Source organism: Cynara cardunculus (assembly GCF_001531365.2).
Source record: "Cynara cardunculus var. scolymus isolate 2C chromosome LG 17, CcrdV1, whole genome shotgun sequence".
Classification (NCBI taxonomy): domain Eukaryota; kingdom Viridiplantae; phylum Streptophyta; class Magnoliopsida; order Asterales; family Asteraceae; genus Cynara; species Cynara cardunculus.
In genome coordinates this window covers 1,968,347-1,986,178 of record NC_037544.1, presented here as the reverse complement: position 1 = coordinate 1,986,178, position 17,832 = coordinate 1,968,347, and the positions used below count along the sequence as shown (strand labels likewise).

The window sequence follows — 17,832 nt, the reverse complement described above, 5'->3', positions numbered from 1 at the left end:
GGGGCTCACATTGGAGATTGCTCGACCAGGTTGACCTTGTGGTATCCTGCAGTTCAATCAATCAAGAAGACACATACCACCGAGGGTCAAATTTGGACTACCAAGACAGCAGACAACATCGGGTATTTTGAAACGATAAAATTTCTAAGCTTTTCTCACAACTTCGAGAATTATGGCTCGAAGTATGAATTTACACAGATGGAGAAAGTGAGACGTTTTTGCCCTATAGAGAAGCATGCTAAAAGGGAAGGGGACAGTTATCCATCAGGATATGGACATCATCAGGATATGAATTTTGAGATGTCTGTCAAACATAAGAACAAGGCTTTTACTGGTTTTGCAATCGCTATGTTTGTCGGGAATCGAGTCTACAACTCGGGCACAAGTGAGGACTTCAATCGATGGCAGACAGCACAATCTTCGATCATTGCTAGACCAACCACCAGCCACAACGGTCCACTAAACGTAAGATATGAGATTGGCTTCACCCTAAACATGAGTTCCATATCAGAAAGTGAAATTTCTTCATTGAAACTATCCGCTACCATCGACGGTAGAGTGGCTATATCTGCAGAAGGGTTTTATGATGATGAAACAGGACAACTCTGAATGGTTGGCTGTAGAAAGCTACACACCGACTCGATAAATGCTTCTTTTGACTGTGATATTCTGGTGAGATTCCAACTCCCTCCTACCAATGGAGATGGCGGAAGTTTTCTCAAGGGAAGTATCGAAAGCTTACGTAAAGAAACAGACATTTTGTACTTCAAGCATCTGGATGTTTTCTCTCCCACATACATTCCACCTGCGTCAAGAACATCAATATGGAGAATGAACTTAGAAATCATCATGGTCTTGATTTCCGACACATTTTCATGCATATTTATAGCACGACTACTCTTTCATGTGAAGAAGAGGCCTCAAATGGTTCCTTCCGTTTCGGTGTTGATGATGCTAATTCTTGCCTTGGGCTACATGGTTCCTCCGGTGCTAAACTTTGAGGGAATGTTCTCAACCATTCGCATGCAGAATGATTTATCGCTCAGAACCATTGGTGGATGGCTTGAAATTATTGAGATGGTTGTGAGGACAGTGACAATGGTAGCATTCATCTTGCAGTTACATCTCCTCCATTTGATATGGACTGCAAAACCCAACAATAATGATGGAAACCAAAAGAATCCTTGGATTTCTGAGATGCAGACTTTCATCATCTGTTTACCAGTGTATATTTTGGGTGGATTGACGATGTGGCTAGTGAACTGGAAGAACAATAATTACACCATTGCAAGTCAAGGTTCCATCTGGGGTGATCTGAGGTCTTATGCTGGCTTAACCCTTGACGGTTTCCTCCTCCCACAACTAGTTCTCAACGTCCTCCAGATTTCAAAAGGAAATGCTTTATCTCATTCCTTTTACATAGGAACCACCTTCGTTCGACTACTACCTCATGCATATGATCTTTATAGGGGTCCAAAGAACATCAGCCAACAGTTTGATCGGTTGTATATATACGCAAATCCGCGAACAAACTTCTACTCACCTTCTTGTGATATTGTCATTTGTTGTGGAGGCATAGTGTTCGCCGTCATCGTCTTCTTGCAGCAACGCATTGGCGGTCGGTTTATGTTTCCAAAGAGATTCCAAGAGTCTGCTAAGTCGATCACTAATTGTTTGTAGGGTATTATCCAAATTGATATCTTATTTTATGTTGTATGTTATATTTAAACATAATTCCCTAGTCAATTTGCCAACAAATTACAGCCACATTTGCCAACGATTGTACCAAAGTCAATTTGAATCAGAAGTCATCACCATGTCGTACCATCTCAATTGCTTGGCATTATCCCATCAGGCTTTATTAAAACCATCATTATCTAGTCGATATTTACTACCAAAACGGCATTAAGATGAATCAAGGCAACATCAAACATATATTGAGGATTTTGGTCCCTTTCCCCCCAAATAAGCCAAGATGCCCACGATATTTTCAATGCAACAAGTATAAAATTGAACTCCACAGATTCACCGATGTATATGTATATTACTAAACGAATTGAATGTAGAGGGCAGCATTGCATACCTAAATGCAAGCAGTAACACGCGCCAATCATGATGGTAAAGTCTTCTTCCCGTCTGCTCTACTCCTTCATGGCCATGCTTCTTATCAGCACATACTCAATAGCCTCAGCTTCGTCCTCGTCGTCTCCGGTGATCACAATCATCACCGATTCCGATGGATTGGAAGCACTACCGATTGTTCTAGAACAAACAAGCGAACCCTTCGCAGAAGAAATCGGTCCAGAGGATGAAAAGAAGAGTACCGTTCTCGAGAACGTCTACAAGAGAAACGCCACCGGAGTATACAAAATTGATGGATTACTTACTGAAATCAAGTCCTCTGGATTCCACCATCTTCTTAGGAATTCAACTTACAGCAAGAAAGTAAAACAATCGTCCACAATCGAAGGAGAAGAGAACGAAAAACAAATCCGTTTGGGGAAGAACTTGTTCATCGGTTTCTGGGTCGTTTTCGGTGTGAATTACTTGCTCTGGATCTCGATCGGCCCATGAACATCGTCTGCCATTTCTCCAAATCAAATGATTTCCAGTCCATGACGAATTTTTGTGAAAGCTCTTGTTCATTAGTTTTTATTTCATCATCCAAATTCTTCGTGTCTCATAACCTTTTTATATCAAATGATTTTGTACCATGTGTCTTTTAACTGTTCAGTATTTTAATTTTATCGTAAATAATTATCAAATAATTATATTTTATTTTATATTATATTTTATGAGTTTCTTAATTATTTTGATCATTTAATTATATTATATCAAATTATTCAGCAATTATCAAACAATCATATATACATTTTAAATTAAAATAGTTATGAAATTAAAAAAAATCAATATTTATGGCGCTAATTATATTAATAAAATTATTATATAATAAAAATGATACCTATGAAGCTTGAAATTTTGAAAAGGGACCAAAAGCAAGTCGAGCTTTTAATTAGCTACTTGAGTTAAAGCTCGAGTTTAATAATTTTCAAGCTCAAATTTAATAATTTTCGAGTTCGAGTCGATCTCATACATAAAATAAAACTTGTTTAACTTAACGAGTCGAGACTTTTCGAGCCGAGCCATTAGAGCAAAGATTTTTTTCGAGTCAAACATGCTCATATGTTCATAAATCATATAATAAAAATATATAAATTATCAACCTTAAGCTTGTATATGAGTTCAAGTCTATAAAAAAGCATCGAGCTCGAGCCCTAAGTTGAAAAATCATCGAGCTCGAGTCGAACTTGAGCTTGGTATTGTTTTTTCGAGCCTGACTTGAATAACCTACTACTCGACTCGACTCGTTTACACCCTTCTCCAGTTCATTGGTTTTTTTTTTTTTTTTTTTTTTGCAAATAGGATTTTTCTTTTCATGTATACAATATGCACTTTCTAAACTTTGAGAGTTGATCGACAGTATTAAAAAGTACATGAACATCAACCAAAAATCTGGATACAGGTCAGAGGGGCAACGACCCAAGGCAGCAAAGAGCCCAAGGGCATCACTTTCAGAAGTCCATTGTATATAGATAGGTTCATCTCGAGCCTTAAAAACATTACTGTTACTCTATACAGCCCAAGGGCCAAGGGCATCGACTGCATCATCATCCATCTCTCTTGGCCTCGCTTCAAGATTCAATAACGACTAGATTATAGTATTAGACAAACTCATGATTCACGAACTTTGGAACTCGTTCTCTCTCTCTCTCGTTTCTGTTTTTTGAGTGGCCTGTGACCTGACCAAACCTCTCGGCTCTCGCTCACGAGTCTCAACCTCGTTTCTGGAAAGGGTTTGGAACTCGTTTGATTCTGAATCATCAATCGTCTATGGTCTCTGTCGCTTTATTCCTGAATGGCTGAATCATCTCTAGCCCTCGATTAACGTGGTAAAATTCTAAATTTTGATTTCTAATTTTTTTTTTATTTATTGTTTTAGATTACAATTATTAACTTATTTGTTTTACCACTTTATGTTCACTGTTTAGTATAAATTGGGGTTATTAACTTATTTTGTTTAGTTTTGGTCAAGGTTATTTTGTTTAGTTTAGGTTTACTCATATTTTTGTTTTATGTTTACTGTTTAGGTTAGGATTATTTAGGGGCCGTTTACCAAACACTTATCCGGTAAGTGCTTACCGATAAAATTTAACACTATTATTTACTTACCGGGTAATATTTTGATCCACCAAAACGGCATCGTATCCAATAATTTACTCGATAAGCTCTTACAATGGTAAAAGTCATGCCCTCACTTACCGGGTAAGACTCTTGGTCATTGTCTCGCTCTTACCAGGTAAGATTTTTGGTCCTTAACATATTCATCCACTGAGGTAGTGTGATTTGGTAATCGCTTACCCGGGTAAGCGTTTGGTAAACAACCCCTTAATTTAGTTTAGGTTTATTTATTTCCTAGTCCTCTTTAGATCAGATTGTTCTCTTGTTGATATTTGTTGATTGTTATTATTGCAGAAACAAAGTTATTTCCACTTTGAAGTTTCGACCTGTGTGGCAATTTCACAAACCACGACTAAATCAGGTATTATCTTTCAATTCTCTATACCGTATCATTGTTCATTTGTTTAAGATATGTTTCCTCGATCATAACCATTAAATAGCTTCCAAACCTAGATTGAGCGACTAGATTGACTAGGTTCCAAAACCCTTTAAATAGTTTATTTTGTATTTTATATACACATATGGTTTTTCGCCGTAGGCATCTGAAATCTCGAAACTGGCCCTGAGCATCAGTCATGTCGGCGCGGGTTCGGGTTGGTATACACGAACTCATATCGGTTTTTGAGGTGGGTTTTCATGGGCTAACCCCCTTAGATTTCGAGTGGTGGATTGTTCGGGTTCGAGGGGAGTTCAGGTATGGCAGGTTCGGGCGGGCTTGGGTGGGTTTTTGAGGTGGGTTTTCATGGGCCGACCCCCTTTAGGTGTATTCATAATGTGAAACGTAAAGTCATTAATTAGATTAGAAGAAATAGATGGACCTTCATGAAAAAAGTCCAGGTATTCGGACGGGTACAGATGCCTATTATGGAGATCCAACCCGAACCCTACAATCCTATTGAAGGTTCGGATATCGGTTTTTGGATTTTATGTATAATCAAGTACCGGTTTAATCCCAAAATTTGAGTTCAGATTTAAACGAATTCGACGGATCAAATCAGGTTTGCTCAGCCCTAAATTAGTGCGAGTTAATGTGGGCCACCATTGATTGCGTAAGGTCATAGAGCTTTAATTCTTAAAGCATCTCTAAAGGTTGTTTGAAAATGACTTAAATATGATTTGATCATCAAAGCTAATGACTTGAAAATGACTTTTCTTATCAACCGAATTTGAAGTCATTGAAAAAAATGGATGTAAAAGACAAAGAAAAAAATTGTATTATGATGATCAAAACTTTTTTACGTATTGTTATTTTGTTTATTTTTTTAGAGGCTGTTTATTTACTTCTTAACAGTTCTATTAATAGACAGTCTCTGAATCATCAAGAGGTGAATCTTTTTTAACAAAAAAAAGTTTATTTCTTAATAGTTTTAAAACTCTCTGAATGATTTTGTATCTTAGGTCTCTGTTAACCATTCAACACACTTTAATTGCATCGCATACAACTACCAAATAATTATATTTTATTTACATTATATAAAAAAAATTCTTAATTATTTTGATAATTTAAAAATTCTATACTAAACAATTCAACAAGCCGAAATATCTTCTATTCAATTTTGACAATTTGCAAGTGTGCAACGAAGAGGTGTACCTTGTTTCCGATCATGCCACGTGTCAATTTCTTCTAGAAACTGCCGGCCACATTTTTGGATCCCTCTAGAACCTTCAATCTCTCCTCCTCTTTAAACAACCCTAAAAGGCTTCACGTCTCGCCGTCGCCTCCACCGTTTCTGTATCTGAGAAAATGTCGTCGAGAATAATGATCCGATCATGTAATTCATCTCTCCGAACACTCATCCACCGACATCTCAGCCCCACCGTAGCTTCAACGACTGCACAAACAGAAACTTCGCCGAGTATTTACAACTTCCACTATCTTCTCCCTAACACCACTGTTCCTCGAACAGTGAATTTGGACGATAGATTTAGTATTGATACCGTCGGATACTCGACGTCGATGGAGGATGCTCGTGGACGTCTGTCCAAGGAGGTTGACTACGTACAGACGTTCTACGAGAAAGAGATTGAGGACGATAGTGACATGGATGAATCGGTTTACGAAGATTCCAATGACGACGACGATGATGATGATGATGACGACTATGAGGACGATGATGATGAGGACGCTACTCGATCTGGTAGGTAGGTATGCTAATTTATTGATGAAATTATATTCAGTGCACCTCTGCATCTGTGCATCGTACTTTCGAGTTCATTTCTTGCGAAAAATGCCAAATGGTTTGTTAGTTATGATTCATTAAGCTCTCGATTTTGCATATGGATTTGATAATCTGTAAGCTGATTTTTCTGGTTCCATGATAGCTCAAATTCTTCAAACGAATGTAATTGTAGCCACATTCGATTGTTTAATGGATGAATATAGATGAGGCAATAAGCATTTGAAGAACCAGATCAGGTGAATCAAAGACGATAAGATGGTAATCCAGTTTACATTGAAATTGAAGAAATAGGCGTTCATTTAAACCCTTGGATTCAGAAATATTCTATCGAGCTTGAAATCCGAACATGTAAAGCTTTAAACAGCGAGAAGAGAAAGTGGTTTGAAATTCGTCCATGAGAAAACCGGTTAAGGTGTGTTTGGGATTGCTTATTTGAAATTAACTTATATTTTTCTATAAAAATTTATATCAACTTATTATAAGTTAGAATGATAATTTTTTCAAAAACTTCTTATTATCGGATTTTGGTCGGCATAAGTTGTTTATCCAAACACTCTAAAGTGCTTATTACCGATGTGATATCGAAATAAGTTATTTTTGTAAGCAATCCCAAACAGATGTATTACTATTACAGTTTCTTTTAATTAAGGAACAATTTAACTAGAAATTTTCTCCATCTTATTTATAAGGGTAGAAGTCTAGGGCTGTAAACGAACCGAACGAACACGAACGGAGGTTTGTTCATGTTCGTTCGTTTAACTTAACCGAACAAACGAACGAACACGAACAGTAAACGAACGAAAATATTTGTGTTCGTGTTCGTTTATATTCGTTTGTTAACATACTAAACGAACGTAAACGAACGAACATAAACGAACGAGCTAAACGAACATAAACGAACGAGTTAAATGAACATAAATAAATATTATTTGAATTCAAAGTAAATAAATAAAAGATTATATATTAAATTTAATATATAAACGAACATAAACGAACGAATATAAACGAACGATAAATAAACGTACGTTCACGAACATAAATGAACGAACGAGGTTTTTGTTCATGTTCGTTCGTTTAACTAAACGAACAAAAAAATTTGTTCATGTTCGTTCCTTTATTAAATAAACGAACATAAACGAACTTCCCGCCGAACGGTTCACGAACGGTTCGCTGAACGTTCGGTTCGTTTACAGCCCTAGATAAACCGGAATGTAAAATATTTACATTTTACATTGAACCGTATTTTGGGACAGGTGAAATAGTATGCTAGGGCTGTTTACCAAACACTTGTCCGGTAAGTGTTTATCGGTAAATATAATTTACTTATCGGGTAAGATTTTAGTCTACCAAAACGATATTTTATGCAACAATTTACCCAGTAAGCGCTTACCGTGGTGAGAGTCGTCGCTCTCACTTACCGGGTAAAACTTTTGGTCCTTGTCTCGCTGATTCTTGGCCTTAATCATATACATCCGGTAAGGTAATGTTACTTGGTAAACACTTACCCTGTAAACATTTGGTAAATGATCCCTTGACTATTTTCGAAGTGATATGGTTGCAATTGTTTTGGCATGTGTACCTTATAGTGTCAAAGATATCCTGTGTGATAATGCAGATATATATTTGGAGTGAGTCGAGGCATCTTTGTTTTTTCAGAAATAAATTGCACCGTTAGGTTTTTACATGCGGGAATTCGGTCGATGATCCTCTAGATCTGAGAAAGTTGAATTTTAAATCAGTAATTTGTTGACTTTTGCTACAAATCTATTGGTAATTAGTGAGATGAAGCCACTGGTATCTATGGTTACGGGCAAGCTTTTCTACGACAACATGTTTCTACAAGTAATTTCTCGTTGATGACTATCATTGGCAGACCCATCCGTGAGTAAAGGTATCCGATTTTGTAGTGTCGATGTGTGGAACCATCCATGAGTAAAGATGTCCTATTTTGTAGCGTTATATGATTCAAATATACAAGGCACAAACTTGTGATGCAGTTTCAATTGATAATCAATCAAGATTGACACATTTTTTTGTGGAAGGAACAACACTTCATTCGACATTCATGTCAAAGCATTTTGATATTTTTAACTCAAAATGATAGAAAATTATGTGGTTAATCTCGAAAAGTGTTAAGATTTACTCGTTCGCAGATAATTTTCTAAATCCGTTACCAAATGGTAGATTTATGCTATTCATTTAAATAAATGTGAAGGAAATTTTATAAACCATAATCGTCGTTCAGGATTGAAGTAACTTAAAACATTTTCGACAAAATTTTTAAAAACGAAGATTTTGGAGATTTTCATTTCACCAAATTTCTTAAAATGGAAAATGTAGGAGAGGGATGATGATAGTCTTTAAATTTAGAGATTTCTTTAAAAATGATAAATGATTTTTCTTTCTACCAAATGTCAATCATTAAAATTAAATGTTTAAGAAAAAATAAAATATTTTATTTATATGGGTTTTTAATCTAAATAGTATATAAAATATCGTTATACATATAACTATTTTGTAAAATATTATTTTTTATTTGTATTTGTTTTGTATTGTGAAACTTTTTATTACATAACTTTTTTTTCACAAATGTGAACTCTTAATATGTATTTTATGTTTTACAATGTTAGAAGTTACTCGTGTAATGTAATAAGATATATATCGATTTTAATGTTTTATTTTATTTTATTTTTGTCTCCATACGATTTTATATGGTTTTCAAAAAAACGATAAATTTTTTATTTTTAAATAAAATATAAAGATAAAGATAAAAAATTTGAAAAATATATTTTAATATTAGTATTAAACTAATAATTTAGAATTTCTCTTTTATTTGTGTAATTTCTTTAATTCTTCTCTTATTTTGGTTTAATAATATTTTTTTTTTTATAATGATAATAATTATACAATACTCATTAACGAGCGTTTAGTCGTATTTCTTGAGAAAATTATTCGGTTGATGAGATTTAATATGATATTTATGAGATCGATGATTATTCATTCGCCAAAATCAAAAGTAAAAAACTTAATGATTATTCTAATTATTTTTTAATTTTTTATTTTTAAAATAATATATATATCTTCTATTTAATTATGTTTATATGTAATTATTTATATGAATTCAAACATCGAGCTTTAATAAATTGTACTTATGTAAAATTATTTGTATTTTTGAATTTTAAATGACATATATCAATAAACAGTACATTATGTATAAAAAATAATTTTTAAATTTTTTTATCAAATAATTTATAATATATTATAGATTAATAAAATTACACCAATACTTTTTTTCACAAAAATTAATTTAAATTATATGCTTGCTAATATTTTTCAGGTGTTCCATATAGAAATAAATAAATTACTGAAGTGTGAACGGATACACCGCCCGCAACCATACGGCCGACGATTCAGCGCAAAGGGCTTCGGGGAATCCAACCATAGATCGCCGACGGGCTTTAAACCCTAATTCGAGTGGATATTAACATCTCCTTTTTTTTCCATTTCATGTTATCTAATTTTTTGCGAAGTTGATTCTGACTTCAGCTTTCGACAGCATGATCTCTATGCCAAGTTCGACGACCAAAATTTGTGTATGTGTTGAGAGAGAATTGAAATTACTGAGGTATCATATTTTTCATTCACATGAATCGCAACTGTAGGATGATTAATTACAAGCACAATTCGCCGTAATAACGGATGTGAAAAGGAGATTCAAACTCAAAACGGCAAAAGTTTTGGCAATTTTCAGAGGTTCGCCTGAAAAGGCCGGTTAATTTGATATGTATCAAGTCGTCGGAAGGTATAATAAACGGAAAAGTTCATCGACGGCAAGGCGGTGGTGGATCGTTGGAGATCAAATGAACCTCTGTTTTGAATAGAAGAAAAGAATACGAATCCACAGAAAAGTATACGAATCCTCCCGGCGAGTGTGTTACGAACGATCCAAAACTCTTCCCCGCTACACAGTGCCATGCCAATCCGTACCACCGATCAAACTCCTAAAGTATTTCACTTTCAACTTTCTAATTCAATCGAATCGACTCTAGTTTTTCTCTTCATATATACATATATATATATACACGGAGAGGGAGAGAGAGAGAGTACCTTTTTGATGGAACGAGCGAGGAGAGTGAGATTAGGACGGCGAGAAGAAGACGAATCAAAGAGCGATCTGGCGAGACGTAAGGCACGCTCTTGCATTGCAATAGGCATATCGGCTGATCTCAAACGGACGTTGAGGCTAACGGCGATTGCAGCTAGCTGGAGTTCCTCCGGTGTAGATTTCCGGTCCGATGAAGAGTAGTATTGTATTACCTGCTTCTCCTTCCAGTCACCGCCTGTCTTCTCCATGATTCCACAGAAACAGAAAGAGAAAAGAGTTGAATTGAAATTGAGTCAAAGGAAGAGAATTTGAACACAAGGCGGTAGTCTATACCTGTGAAGAGAGAGAAAGAGAGGAGTCGTTGGAAATGGAACAAGAAGCTTCAAACTTTGACCGGTAGTACGATTGCGAAAGGATCATGTCACCAAAACCTTGTTTTAGAGTAAAATACAAATTTGGTCCTTACGGTTTGTTCGTTATAATACTTTTAGTCCCTACAGTTTTAAACGACCTGATTTGGTATCTCCTTCTAACGGATGTTAAAAGCACCCATTAAATCAAACAGATATGGTGGCATGTGCCTTCGTTTCTTCCTCCGTCGTGGTGTAAAAAATTATAGGATCGTAAAAGATGTCACTGTATCAACTTGTTGCGTGTCATCGTATATGTTTTAAAACTACAATGATGACACAAGTTTTTTTTTAGTTGATTTTATGTATTTCTTCCATCCCAGATCTGTGTTCGAAACTCATTAGTGTCATTTTCTTAGTTTTTAAATTTATTATCTCCTAGAAAAAACTTGAACACAAAAACTCACATATGAAAAATAGTGAATTGACTAACAAACTAATGATACTTTTATAAACGATATCCATATATTTATTTCTTATAGTCAATTGGTGGCACAACTTGAATAAATTTTTAGGTTAGTCTCTATTAGTCAGGGGTATTTTTTAGGTTTTTTTGTATTTTTATCTCTTTTTTCCTTTAATAAATAAACGAGACAAACACAAAAAAAAAAAAAAAGAGATTAAAATGCCCTTAAGTTAACACTTGTTAAACATTCGTTAGAAAGATGGACTAAATTCGATTCTTTTAATAAATCGTAATGACTATCATGTAATTTTAAAACTACAGGGATGAAAATGTTATAACCACCAAATCAAAGGGACCAAACTTACAGTTTACTCATGCTAAAAACCTGCCAAAATAATTTTGATTTGCATCATTTAATCTAATAAAATATTCATACCTTTATTTATCAATATTTTGACATTTTTAACCATTAAAACATATTGTTTTTTACTTGATAAATATTTACCGGGTAATAATTTTCACTTTTGCTTGATAAATATTCTCGATCCTTATTGTATTTTTTACGGTTACCGAATAAGATAATAATTCATTGTCATATTCACCTGTCCCTGTAAATATTTAGAAAACGACATCTAAAATCTTCATTAATGTAAAACGTTTTATAAAATGGAAAATTCTGAATTAAATGGTCGTTTACCAAACTCTTATCCAGTAAGTGTTTGCCGGTAAAATTTAACACTAAGCCACAAGGGTGGTGGTTGATTGGTTTGAGCTTGGCTCCAAAGGTCGAAAGTACCTGGAGGTGTCAAGTTCAAATCTAAGGAGGAATAAAAATCTCTTGTGGCCATGGAGGTTCAAATGCGGTGACTCTGGACTATTTGCAAAGCAGGTGGTGGTTCTGGGATTAGTCGGCTCGCATAGCGTGTTGAATATCTAGGTTAATCAAAAAAAAATTAACACTATCATTTACTTATCGTGTAAGATTTTAGTCCACAAAAACGGCATCATATGCAACAATTTACCCGTTAAGCACTTACTGTGGTAAGAGTCATCATTTTCACTTAACATGTAAGACTCTTGATCATTGTTTCGTTCTTACCGGGTAAGATTTTTAGTCATTACCATATTCATCCAATAAGGTAATGTAATTTTATAAGTACTTATCCGAATAAACATTTAGTAAACGGCCTTTAAATTTAAAAAAAAAAAATAGGCGTGTCATAATTGGATTAAAAAAATATAATAATTTTGATGGTTGACCATAGTCGGCAAGAGTCAACCAGATGAGTCATTTCCGATAGATACCTTCGAAACAAGACTCACATGCACCGGATTCGTTCATTTTCACGAGAATCGCATGGTGACCAACCAACGCCCGACCACCCCCGTTGTTTAGGCGCTATTCTTGACCCACCCTTCCCCCTAATTACATAACAATTAACCAACCCTTCCACAACTACGGGACCGTTTACCAAACACTTATCCGGTAAGTGTTTATCGATAAAATTTAACACTATTATTTACTTACCGGATAAGATTTTAGTCCACCAAAACGGTATTGTATGCAACAATGTATCCGGTAAGCGCTTACCATGGTAAGGGTCGTCACTCTCACTTACCGGGTAAGACTCTTGGTTCTTGTCTCGCTCTTATTGAGTAAAATTTTTGGTCCTTACCATATTCATCCGATAAGATAATTTTACTTGGTGTTCACTTACCCGAGTAAGCGTTTAGTAAACGGCCCCTACATTTGTTTTAATAAAAATATAATAATTCAAATATAGTGTTTCGTATAAAGTAATAGAATCTAAATTCAATCGTAATTAGGGACTAATTTACAATTTTTTTTCAAACGTTGACACCATTTAACTATAAGAAAAACTGTAGAGAAAAATTTCAAATGGTGGCACCGTTTAACTATAAAAAAACAAATATACTAATTTTTTTTTTCAATCGGTGACACCATTTAACTAAGAAAAATGACATTAACACGATTCGAACTTGTGTCTGAGGTGGAATAAAAGTCTTGCAAACCAATTATACCAAATAAAATTTGTTCTCATTGTAGTTTCAAGATACATACGGTTTGCAACTTTCACGAATCTAAATTTTTTTACCCTTTGATGGAGGAATAATATGGTGGCACGTGCCACCATAACCACCAAAGTAGGTTCGTCCCTGACGGTAATATCACCGATGGATCAAAAAAGTATTTTGAGTGGGTATCTTTATAGTGGATCAAATGCTCGTAAAGTCGGCCAATATGTGTTTAGTCAAATTTCAACGTTTCGAGAGATTTTTTTTAAGTTATTTGGTTGACTTCGAGAGACTTTTCCAATTTTGTTGGTTGATTTTTCTTGTATTTTCTAATATTTTGAGCACCGTTCAAAGTTTAACGGGTACACCTTTCATATTCAAAAAAAAAAACTACATGCAAAATTCAATTGAATGGGTGCACGAAACTCCATTCGTGCATGCATAGATCCGTCCCTGGTAATGATTAATTCCATTATTACTATTTCATTGACGAGTAATTGAATGGGGTTTCACGTATTCTCGCATGACATTAGATTCAATGTCTATCATTCTAGACAATCAACACTTTGAGACTATATGTGTGTGTTTGTTTAGCCTTCATCAAGGATGACATGTTGAATTCCCGATATACCATTTGTAATGTATTGTTTGGTATGCAAACATGATTGGACTGGACATGACAGAAAATAAAAAGAAAAATACATGATAAGTTGTTTGTCTTGTGTTTGGTACAACTAGAATGACACAATAATTTCGAGTCTAGTGTATTTCTAAGGATATATCTGTAAAAAGTAAGATGTATATATACCTGACATCTACCGTAAAAAATGGAAATTTTCAAAACCAAATCATATTAAACTTCAAATTTGGTCCATGTGGTTCAGTTCTTTAGTTACAAGATGTTCATTAGGGTCAAAGACCTTCCAGCCTAGTGGTAAGGCTTGGGCATGGCATAGTCATGAACCCGAGTTCGAGCCCTGAGAGGGGAGTGTTGGCGACATTTAAGTGGGGCCATGTTTTGCTTCCAAAATTGCCGGGGATTAGTCGGGCTTTGACCCAGACACCCTTACAAAAAAAATGTTCATTAGGGTTTACAAAAACGTTCAGTTTTAGTCCCCCCACTCTGAAAACAGTTAAAAATTTCGTTAAACAAGGAGTATTTGAGTTCTTTTATCGATATTTTTTTTATCTTCTACTCAAATTTATAATTATTTTTATTATTTTGGTTCATATGGTTTTTGATTGGGTAAAAGACAAAAAAGATCGATAAAAGGATAAAAAAAAAGTCCCTCATTTAATCAAGGACGGACCTATAGTGGTGCATACGGTGGCACGTACCACCGTATTATTTCTCCGTCGAAGGGTAAAAAAAATTAGGTTCGTGAAAAATACAACCGTATTAATGTGTTGTGTGTCACCGTATGTATTTTGAAACTATAATGAGAACAAATTTTATTTAGTAGAGTTGGTTGGCAAGACTTTTATTCCACCTGAGACCCAAGTTCGAATCCTACTAGTGTCATTTTCTTAGTCAAATGGTACCATTGTTTAAAAAAAATTATATACATTTGTTTCTTATAGTCAATCAGTGCCATCATTTTGAAATTATTTCCCTATTTTTTATAATCAAATAGTGTCACCGTTTGAAGGGAATTTTTTGAGTCCGTACCCGCATTTAATTGGACTTTTTAACGGTGTTTAGAAAGAGAGACAAAATCCAGACGTTTTTTTTTCAAACCATGATGATCATCTTGTAACCTTAAAAATATAATAACAAGGACCAAATTTGTAGTTTAGGGGCTGTTTACCGAACGCTTACCAAGTAACATTATCTTACCAGATGAATATAGTAAGGACCAAGAATCTTACCCAGTAAGAGCAAGACAATGATCAAGAGTCTTACTCAGTAAGTGAGAGCGACGACTTTTACCATGGTAAACGTTTACCGGGTAAATTATTGTATACTATGTCGTTTTGGTGGACTAAAATCTTACCCGATAAATACATAATAATATTAAATTTTATTGATAAACACTTAACGAATAAGTGTTTGACAAACGGTCTCTTACTCTAAAAGTTATTGATGGATATAATATAAGATTTTTGGGATTTGTATGTGGTGGTAAGTCAGTGGGCCAAACGATATCAATAAAAGACAAAAGCCCAAACACATCTGATACGTGTGCAAAGCACGTGAGACTTTGTTCATCCATACATCCATCTCACACCCAACCATCTGATCTTATTAACTGAAACCAACAGCCATCCACAGAAACACACACACACACAACACATTCTCCATTTTTTTTCTCTTTGGACGGATCGGTGTTCTTCAGTTCAGATGGCCGGCGTTCTCGAAACTCTTACTGTTCCCCGTGCTTCCGTCCTTCCGTCGGCCTCTTTGTGTCCGATCGTATCTTCTCCTGTTTCGCGACTCTCTGGTCACCGGAACTTTGTAAACTTGCCGGAATCGAGAGGTTTGAAAATCCAGTCGTTCAGCTCTTCTGGATCTGTGATCTTGAGGTCTAAATTTGGCCGCCGTGGAGCACGTATTGCATGTCAGGCTCAAGAAGCCGTCCAAGGTTAGAATCTTTCACTGTGGTGAATTGATTTGTATTGTACTCGATTGACCAGATTTTTGATATAGGACCTGTTGTGTTCGTAATTATTCTATCGTTTTCCATTTATTTGATGAATTTGTGGTTAATAAGTCTGTTTATGTTTGGATTGGGGATGAAAATCTGTAGTGGTGATATATACTTCTTTTGGCCACTCGTGACGGTCGTGTCCTGCTAATCAGGAGCTTTTTTTACTGTTTTGTAGTTGAATACTTGAATACGTTGTTTTTTTTTTTTTAGAATGAAAGTTGTTTTGGGAAGAAAAGTGTATATTGGTTTGTATTTTGTTACTCTCTCCTTTCCTGATAAAGAGCTGCACTTAGAATTTTGATGTAAAACCTAGTATTTTCAAACGCAAAATTGACTTGCACCTTGTTATCAAAGTGATAAATGACCTTAGGCGTTAGCCGTGGTGCGATGGCGAGATCGACCTCAAGCATGGTGTTTTCTATGGCATGATTTGTCGTATACACATATGTTTTCTATTAAACAATTTAAATCATGTTTTATACTAAAAACTAAAAAGTAAGACACTAAGAAGGTAAGAAAAACCGGATATCGTGTTGAAAAAACTGCACATCACGCCTTGGCGTGCCACAGGCTTAACATGATGTCGTACATGAGCCTTGAGCCATGGTTTGCCACAGGCTTAACGTAGCGTCGTACATGAGCCTCGAGCCACGGTCTGCCACATACTTAACTTGATACAAATAGGAACCCTTTATCTTTTCAATGTTTGTTATAAAAATACAATGTGGTCAGATATTTCTTTTCAAGTACTTCAGACATACCATTTTGAAGTTAAAGAAGAAGTCACTGGACCACATGATTCAAAGTCTAGCTCACTTCTCCAGGTACCAAAATAAAGGTACTTTGAGATGTCATATATGAGGTATCAAAATAAAGGTTATAAAGTACGTTGCACAAAATAAAAACCATACCAAAGTAAGTTTCCAATTTACCCCTTAATTCTTAGAAGCATAAAAAGAAGGCATAAACCTTCCAATGTTGCCAGTTGTTGACAACCATTTCCTGCAGCTACATTGTGAATTGCTCCATTTTAGCTTCTACATTATTTGTTCAAATATGACATTAAAGCATAATCTCACTGATCTATTGTCCTCTAAATTTGAATGACATGATTATAGACTTGAGATCATGTGGATCAGTCTGTTTTCGTGAGTCCCGTGAGACCACAAAATTACAATGAACCCTTCACAGCTGGTAAACACGGTTCCTACGAGAACAGATTGGTCCCATGAGAAGCCAACCCCATGATTATCTATCCATCTTTTTATCCACACATAACTTCTCAAGCAATTCATTTTACAACCTCCAAACTTGCAGTCCTCCCTGTCACTGATGCAACATGGGAATCACTTGTCATGGAGTCTACTCTCCCGGTAATGGTCGAATTCTGGGCTCCATGGTGCGGGCCTTGTCGCATGATCCACCCAGTCATAGATGAACTCGCAAAGGAATACTCAGGGAAACTCAGTTGTTACAAGGTGAATACGGATGAGAGCCCTGCAATAGCGAGCCGATATGGGATAAGAAGCATCCCAACTGTCATTATATTCAAAGATGGAGAGAAGAAAGATGCAGTTATTGGTGCAGTTCCTAGATCAACACTGTGTACCTGCATAGAGAAGTTCTTATAGAGGTATGATCATGTATACACTAGATTTGTTTCATGTTGTCTATCTTTTGATATCACAAGTACATATACTTTTGGTGCCATCGATATTTTCCCGTATAGTCGGATTCTGATGTATTTGCTGAAGTACTATGTCGAATATTGTTCTCCCCGAATGTTATGGATGGGCAAAGTTTTCCC

At 35.4% G+C, this 17,832-nt stretch overlaps 4 protein-coding genes across 7 annotated transcripts; 3 read left to right on the top strand and 1 right to left on the bottom strand.

Annotated features, from left to right (window-relative positions):
- Positions 1-609: 609 nt before the first annotated feature.
- LOC112500436 lies at positions 610-1,680 on the top strand. The gene has a single exon (XM_025103931.1). It carries the CDS (start codon positions 610-612, stop codon positions 1,678-1,680), a length of 1,071 nt encoding a protein of 356 aa, XP_024959699.1.
- Positions 1,681-5,888: 4,208 nt separating this feature from the next.
- LOC112501220 (calsequestrin-1-like) lies at positions 5,889-9,778 on the top strand. Of its 4 annotated transcripts, XM_025104921.1 has the most exons (3): positions 5,889-6,381; positions 8,198-8,310; positions 9,757-9,778. In XM_025104921.1, exons 1-2 carry the CDS (start codon positions 5,984-5,986, stop codon positions 8,274-8,276), a joined length of 477 nt encoding a protein of 158 aa, XP_024960689.1. In that variant the 5' UTR covers positions 5,889-5,983; the 3' UTR covers positions 8,277-8,310; positions 9,757-9,778. The 4 variants fall into 4 exon arrangements, with proteins under 4 accessions (XP_024960689.1, XP_024960688.1, XP_024960687.1 ...); XM_025104920.1 differs by lacking the exon at positions 9,757-9,778 and having other exon boundaries at positions 8,198-8,819; XM_025104919.1 differs by lacking the exons at positions 8,198-8,310; positions 9,757-9,778 and adding an exon at positions 8,035-8,191.
- Positions 9,779-10,032: 254 nt separating this feature from the next.
- Positions 10,033-10,840, bottom strand: LOC112501221 (dynein light chain, cytoplasmic-like). Its single transcript, XM_025104923.1, has 2 exons — positions 10,527-10,840; positions 10,033-10,420 (listed from the first exon to the last, which is right to left on the bottom strand). Exons 1-2 carry the CDS (start codon positions 10,770-10,772, stop codon positions 10,241-10,243), a joined length of 426 nt encoding a protein of 141 aa, XP_024960691.1. The 5' UTR covers positions 10,773-10,840; the 3' UTR covers positions 10,033-10,240.
- Positions 10,841-15,646: 4,806 nt separating this feature from the next.
- Positions 15,647-17,832, top strand: LOC112500274 (thioredoxin 1-like). The gene is made up of 2 exons (XM_025103711.1): positions 15,647-15,959; positions 17,343-17,832. The coding sequence occupies exons 1-2, from the start codon at positions 15,719-15,721 to the stop codon at positions 17,654-17,656; spliced, it is 555 nt and encodes a 184-aa protein (XP_024959479.1). The 5' UTR covers positions 15,647-15,718; the 3' UTR covers positions 17,657-17,832.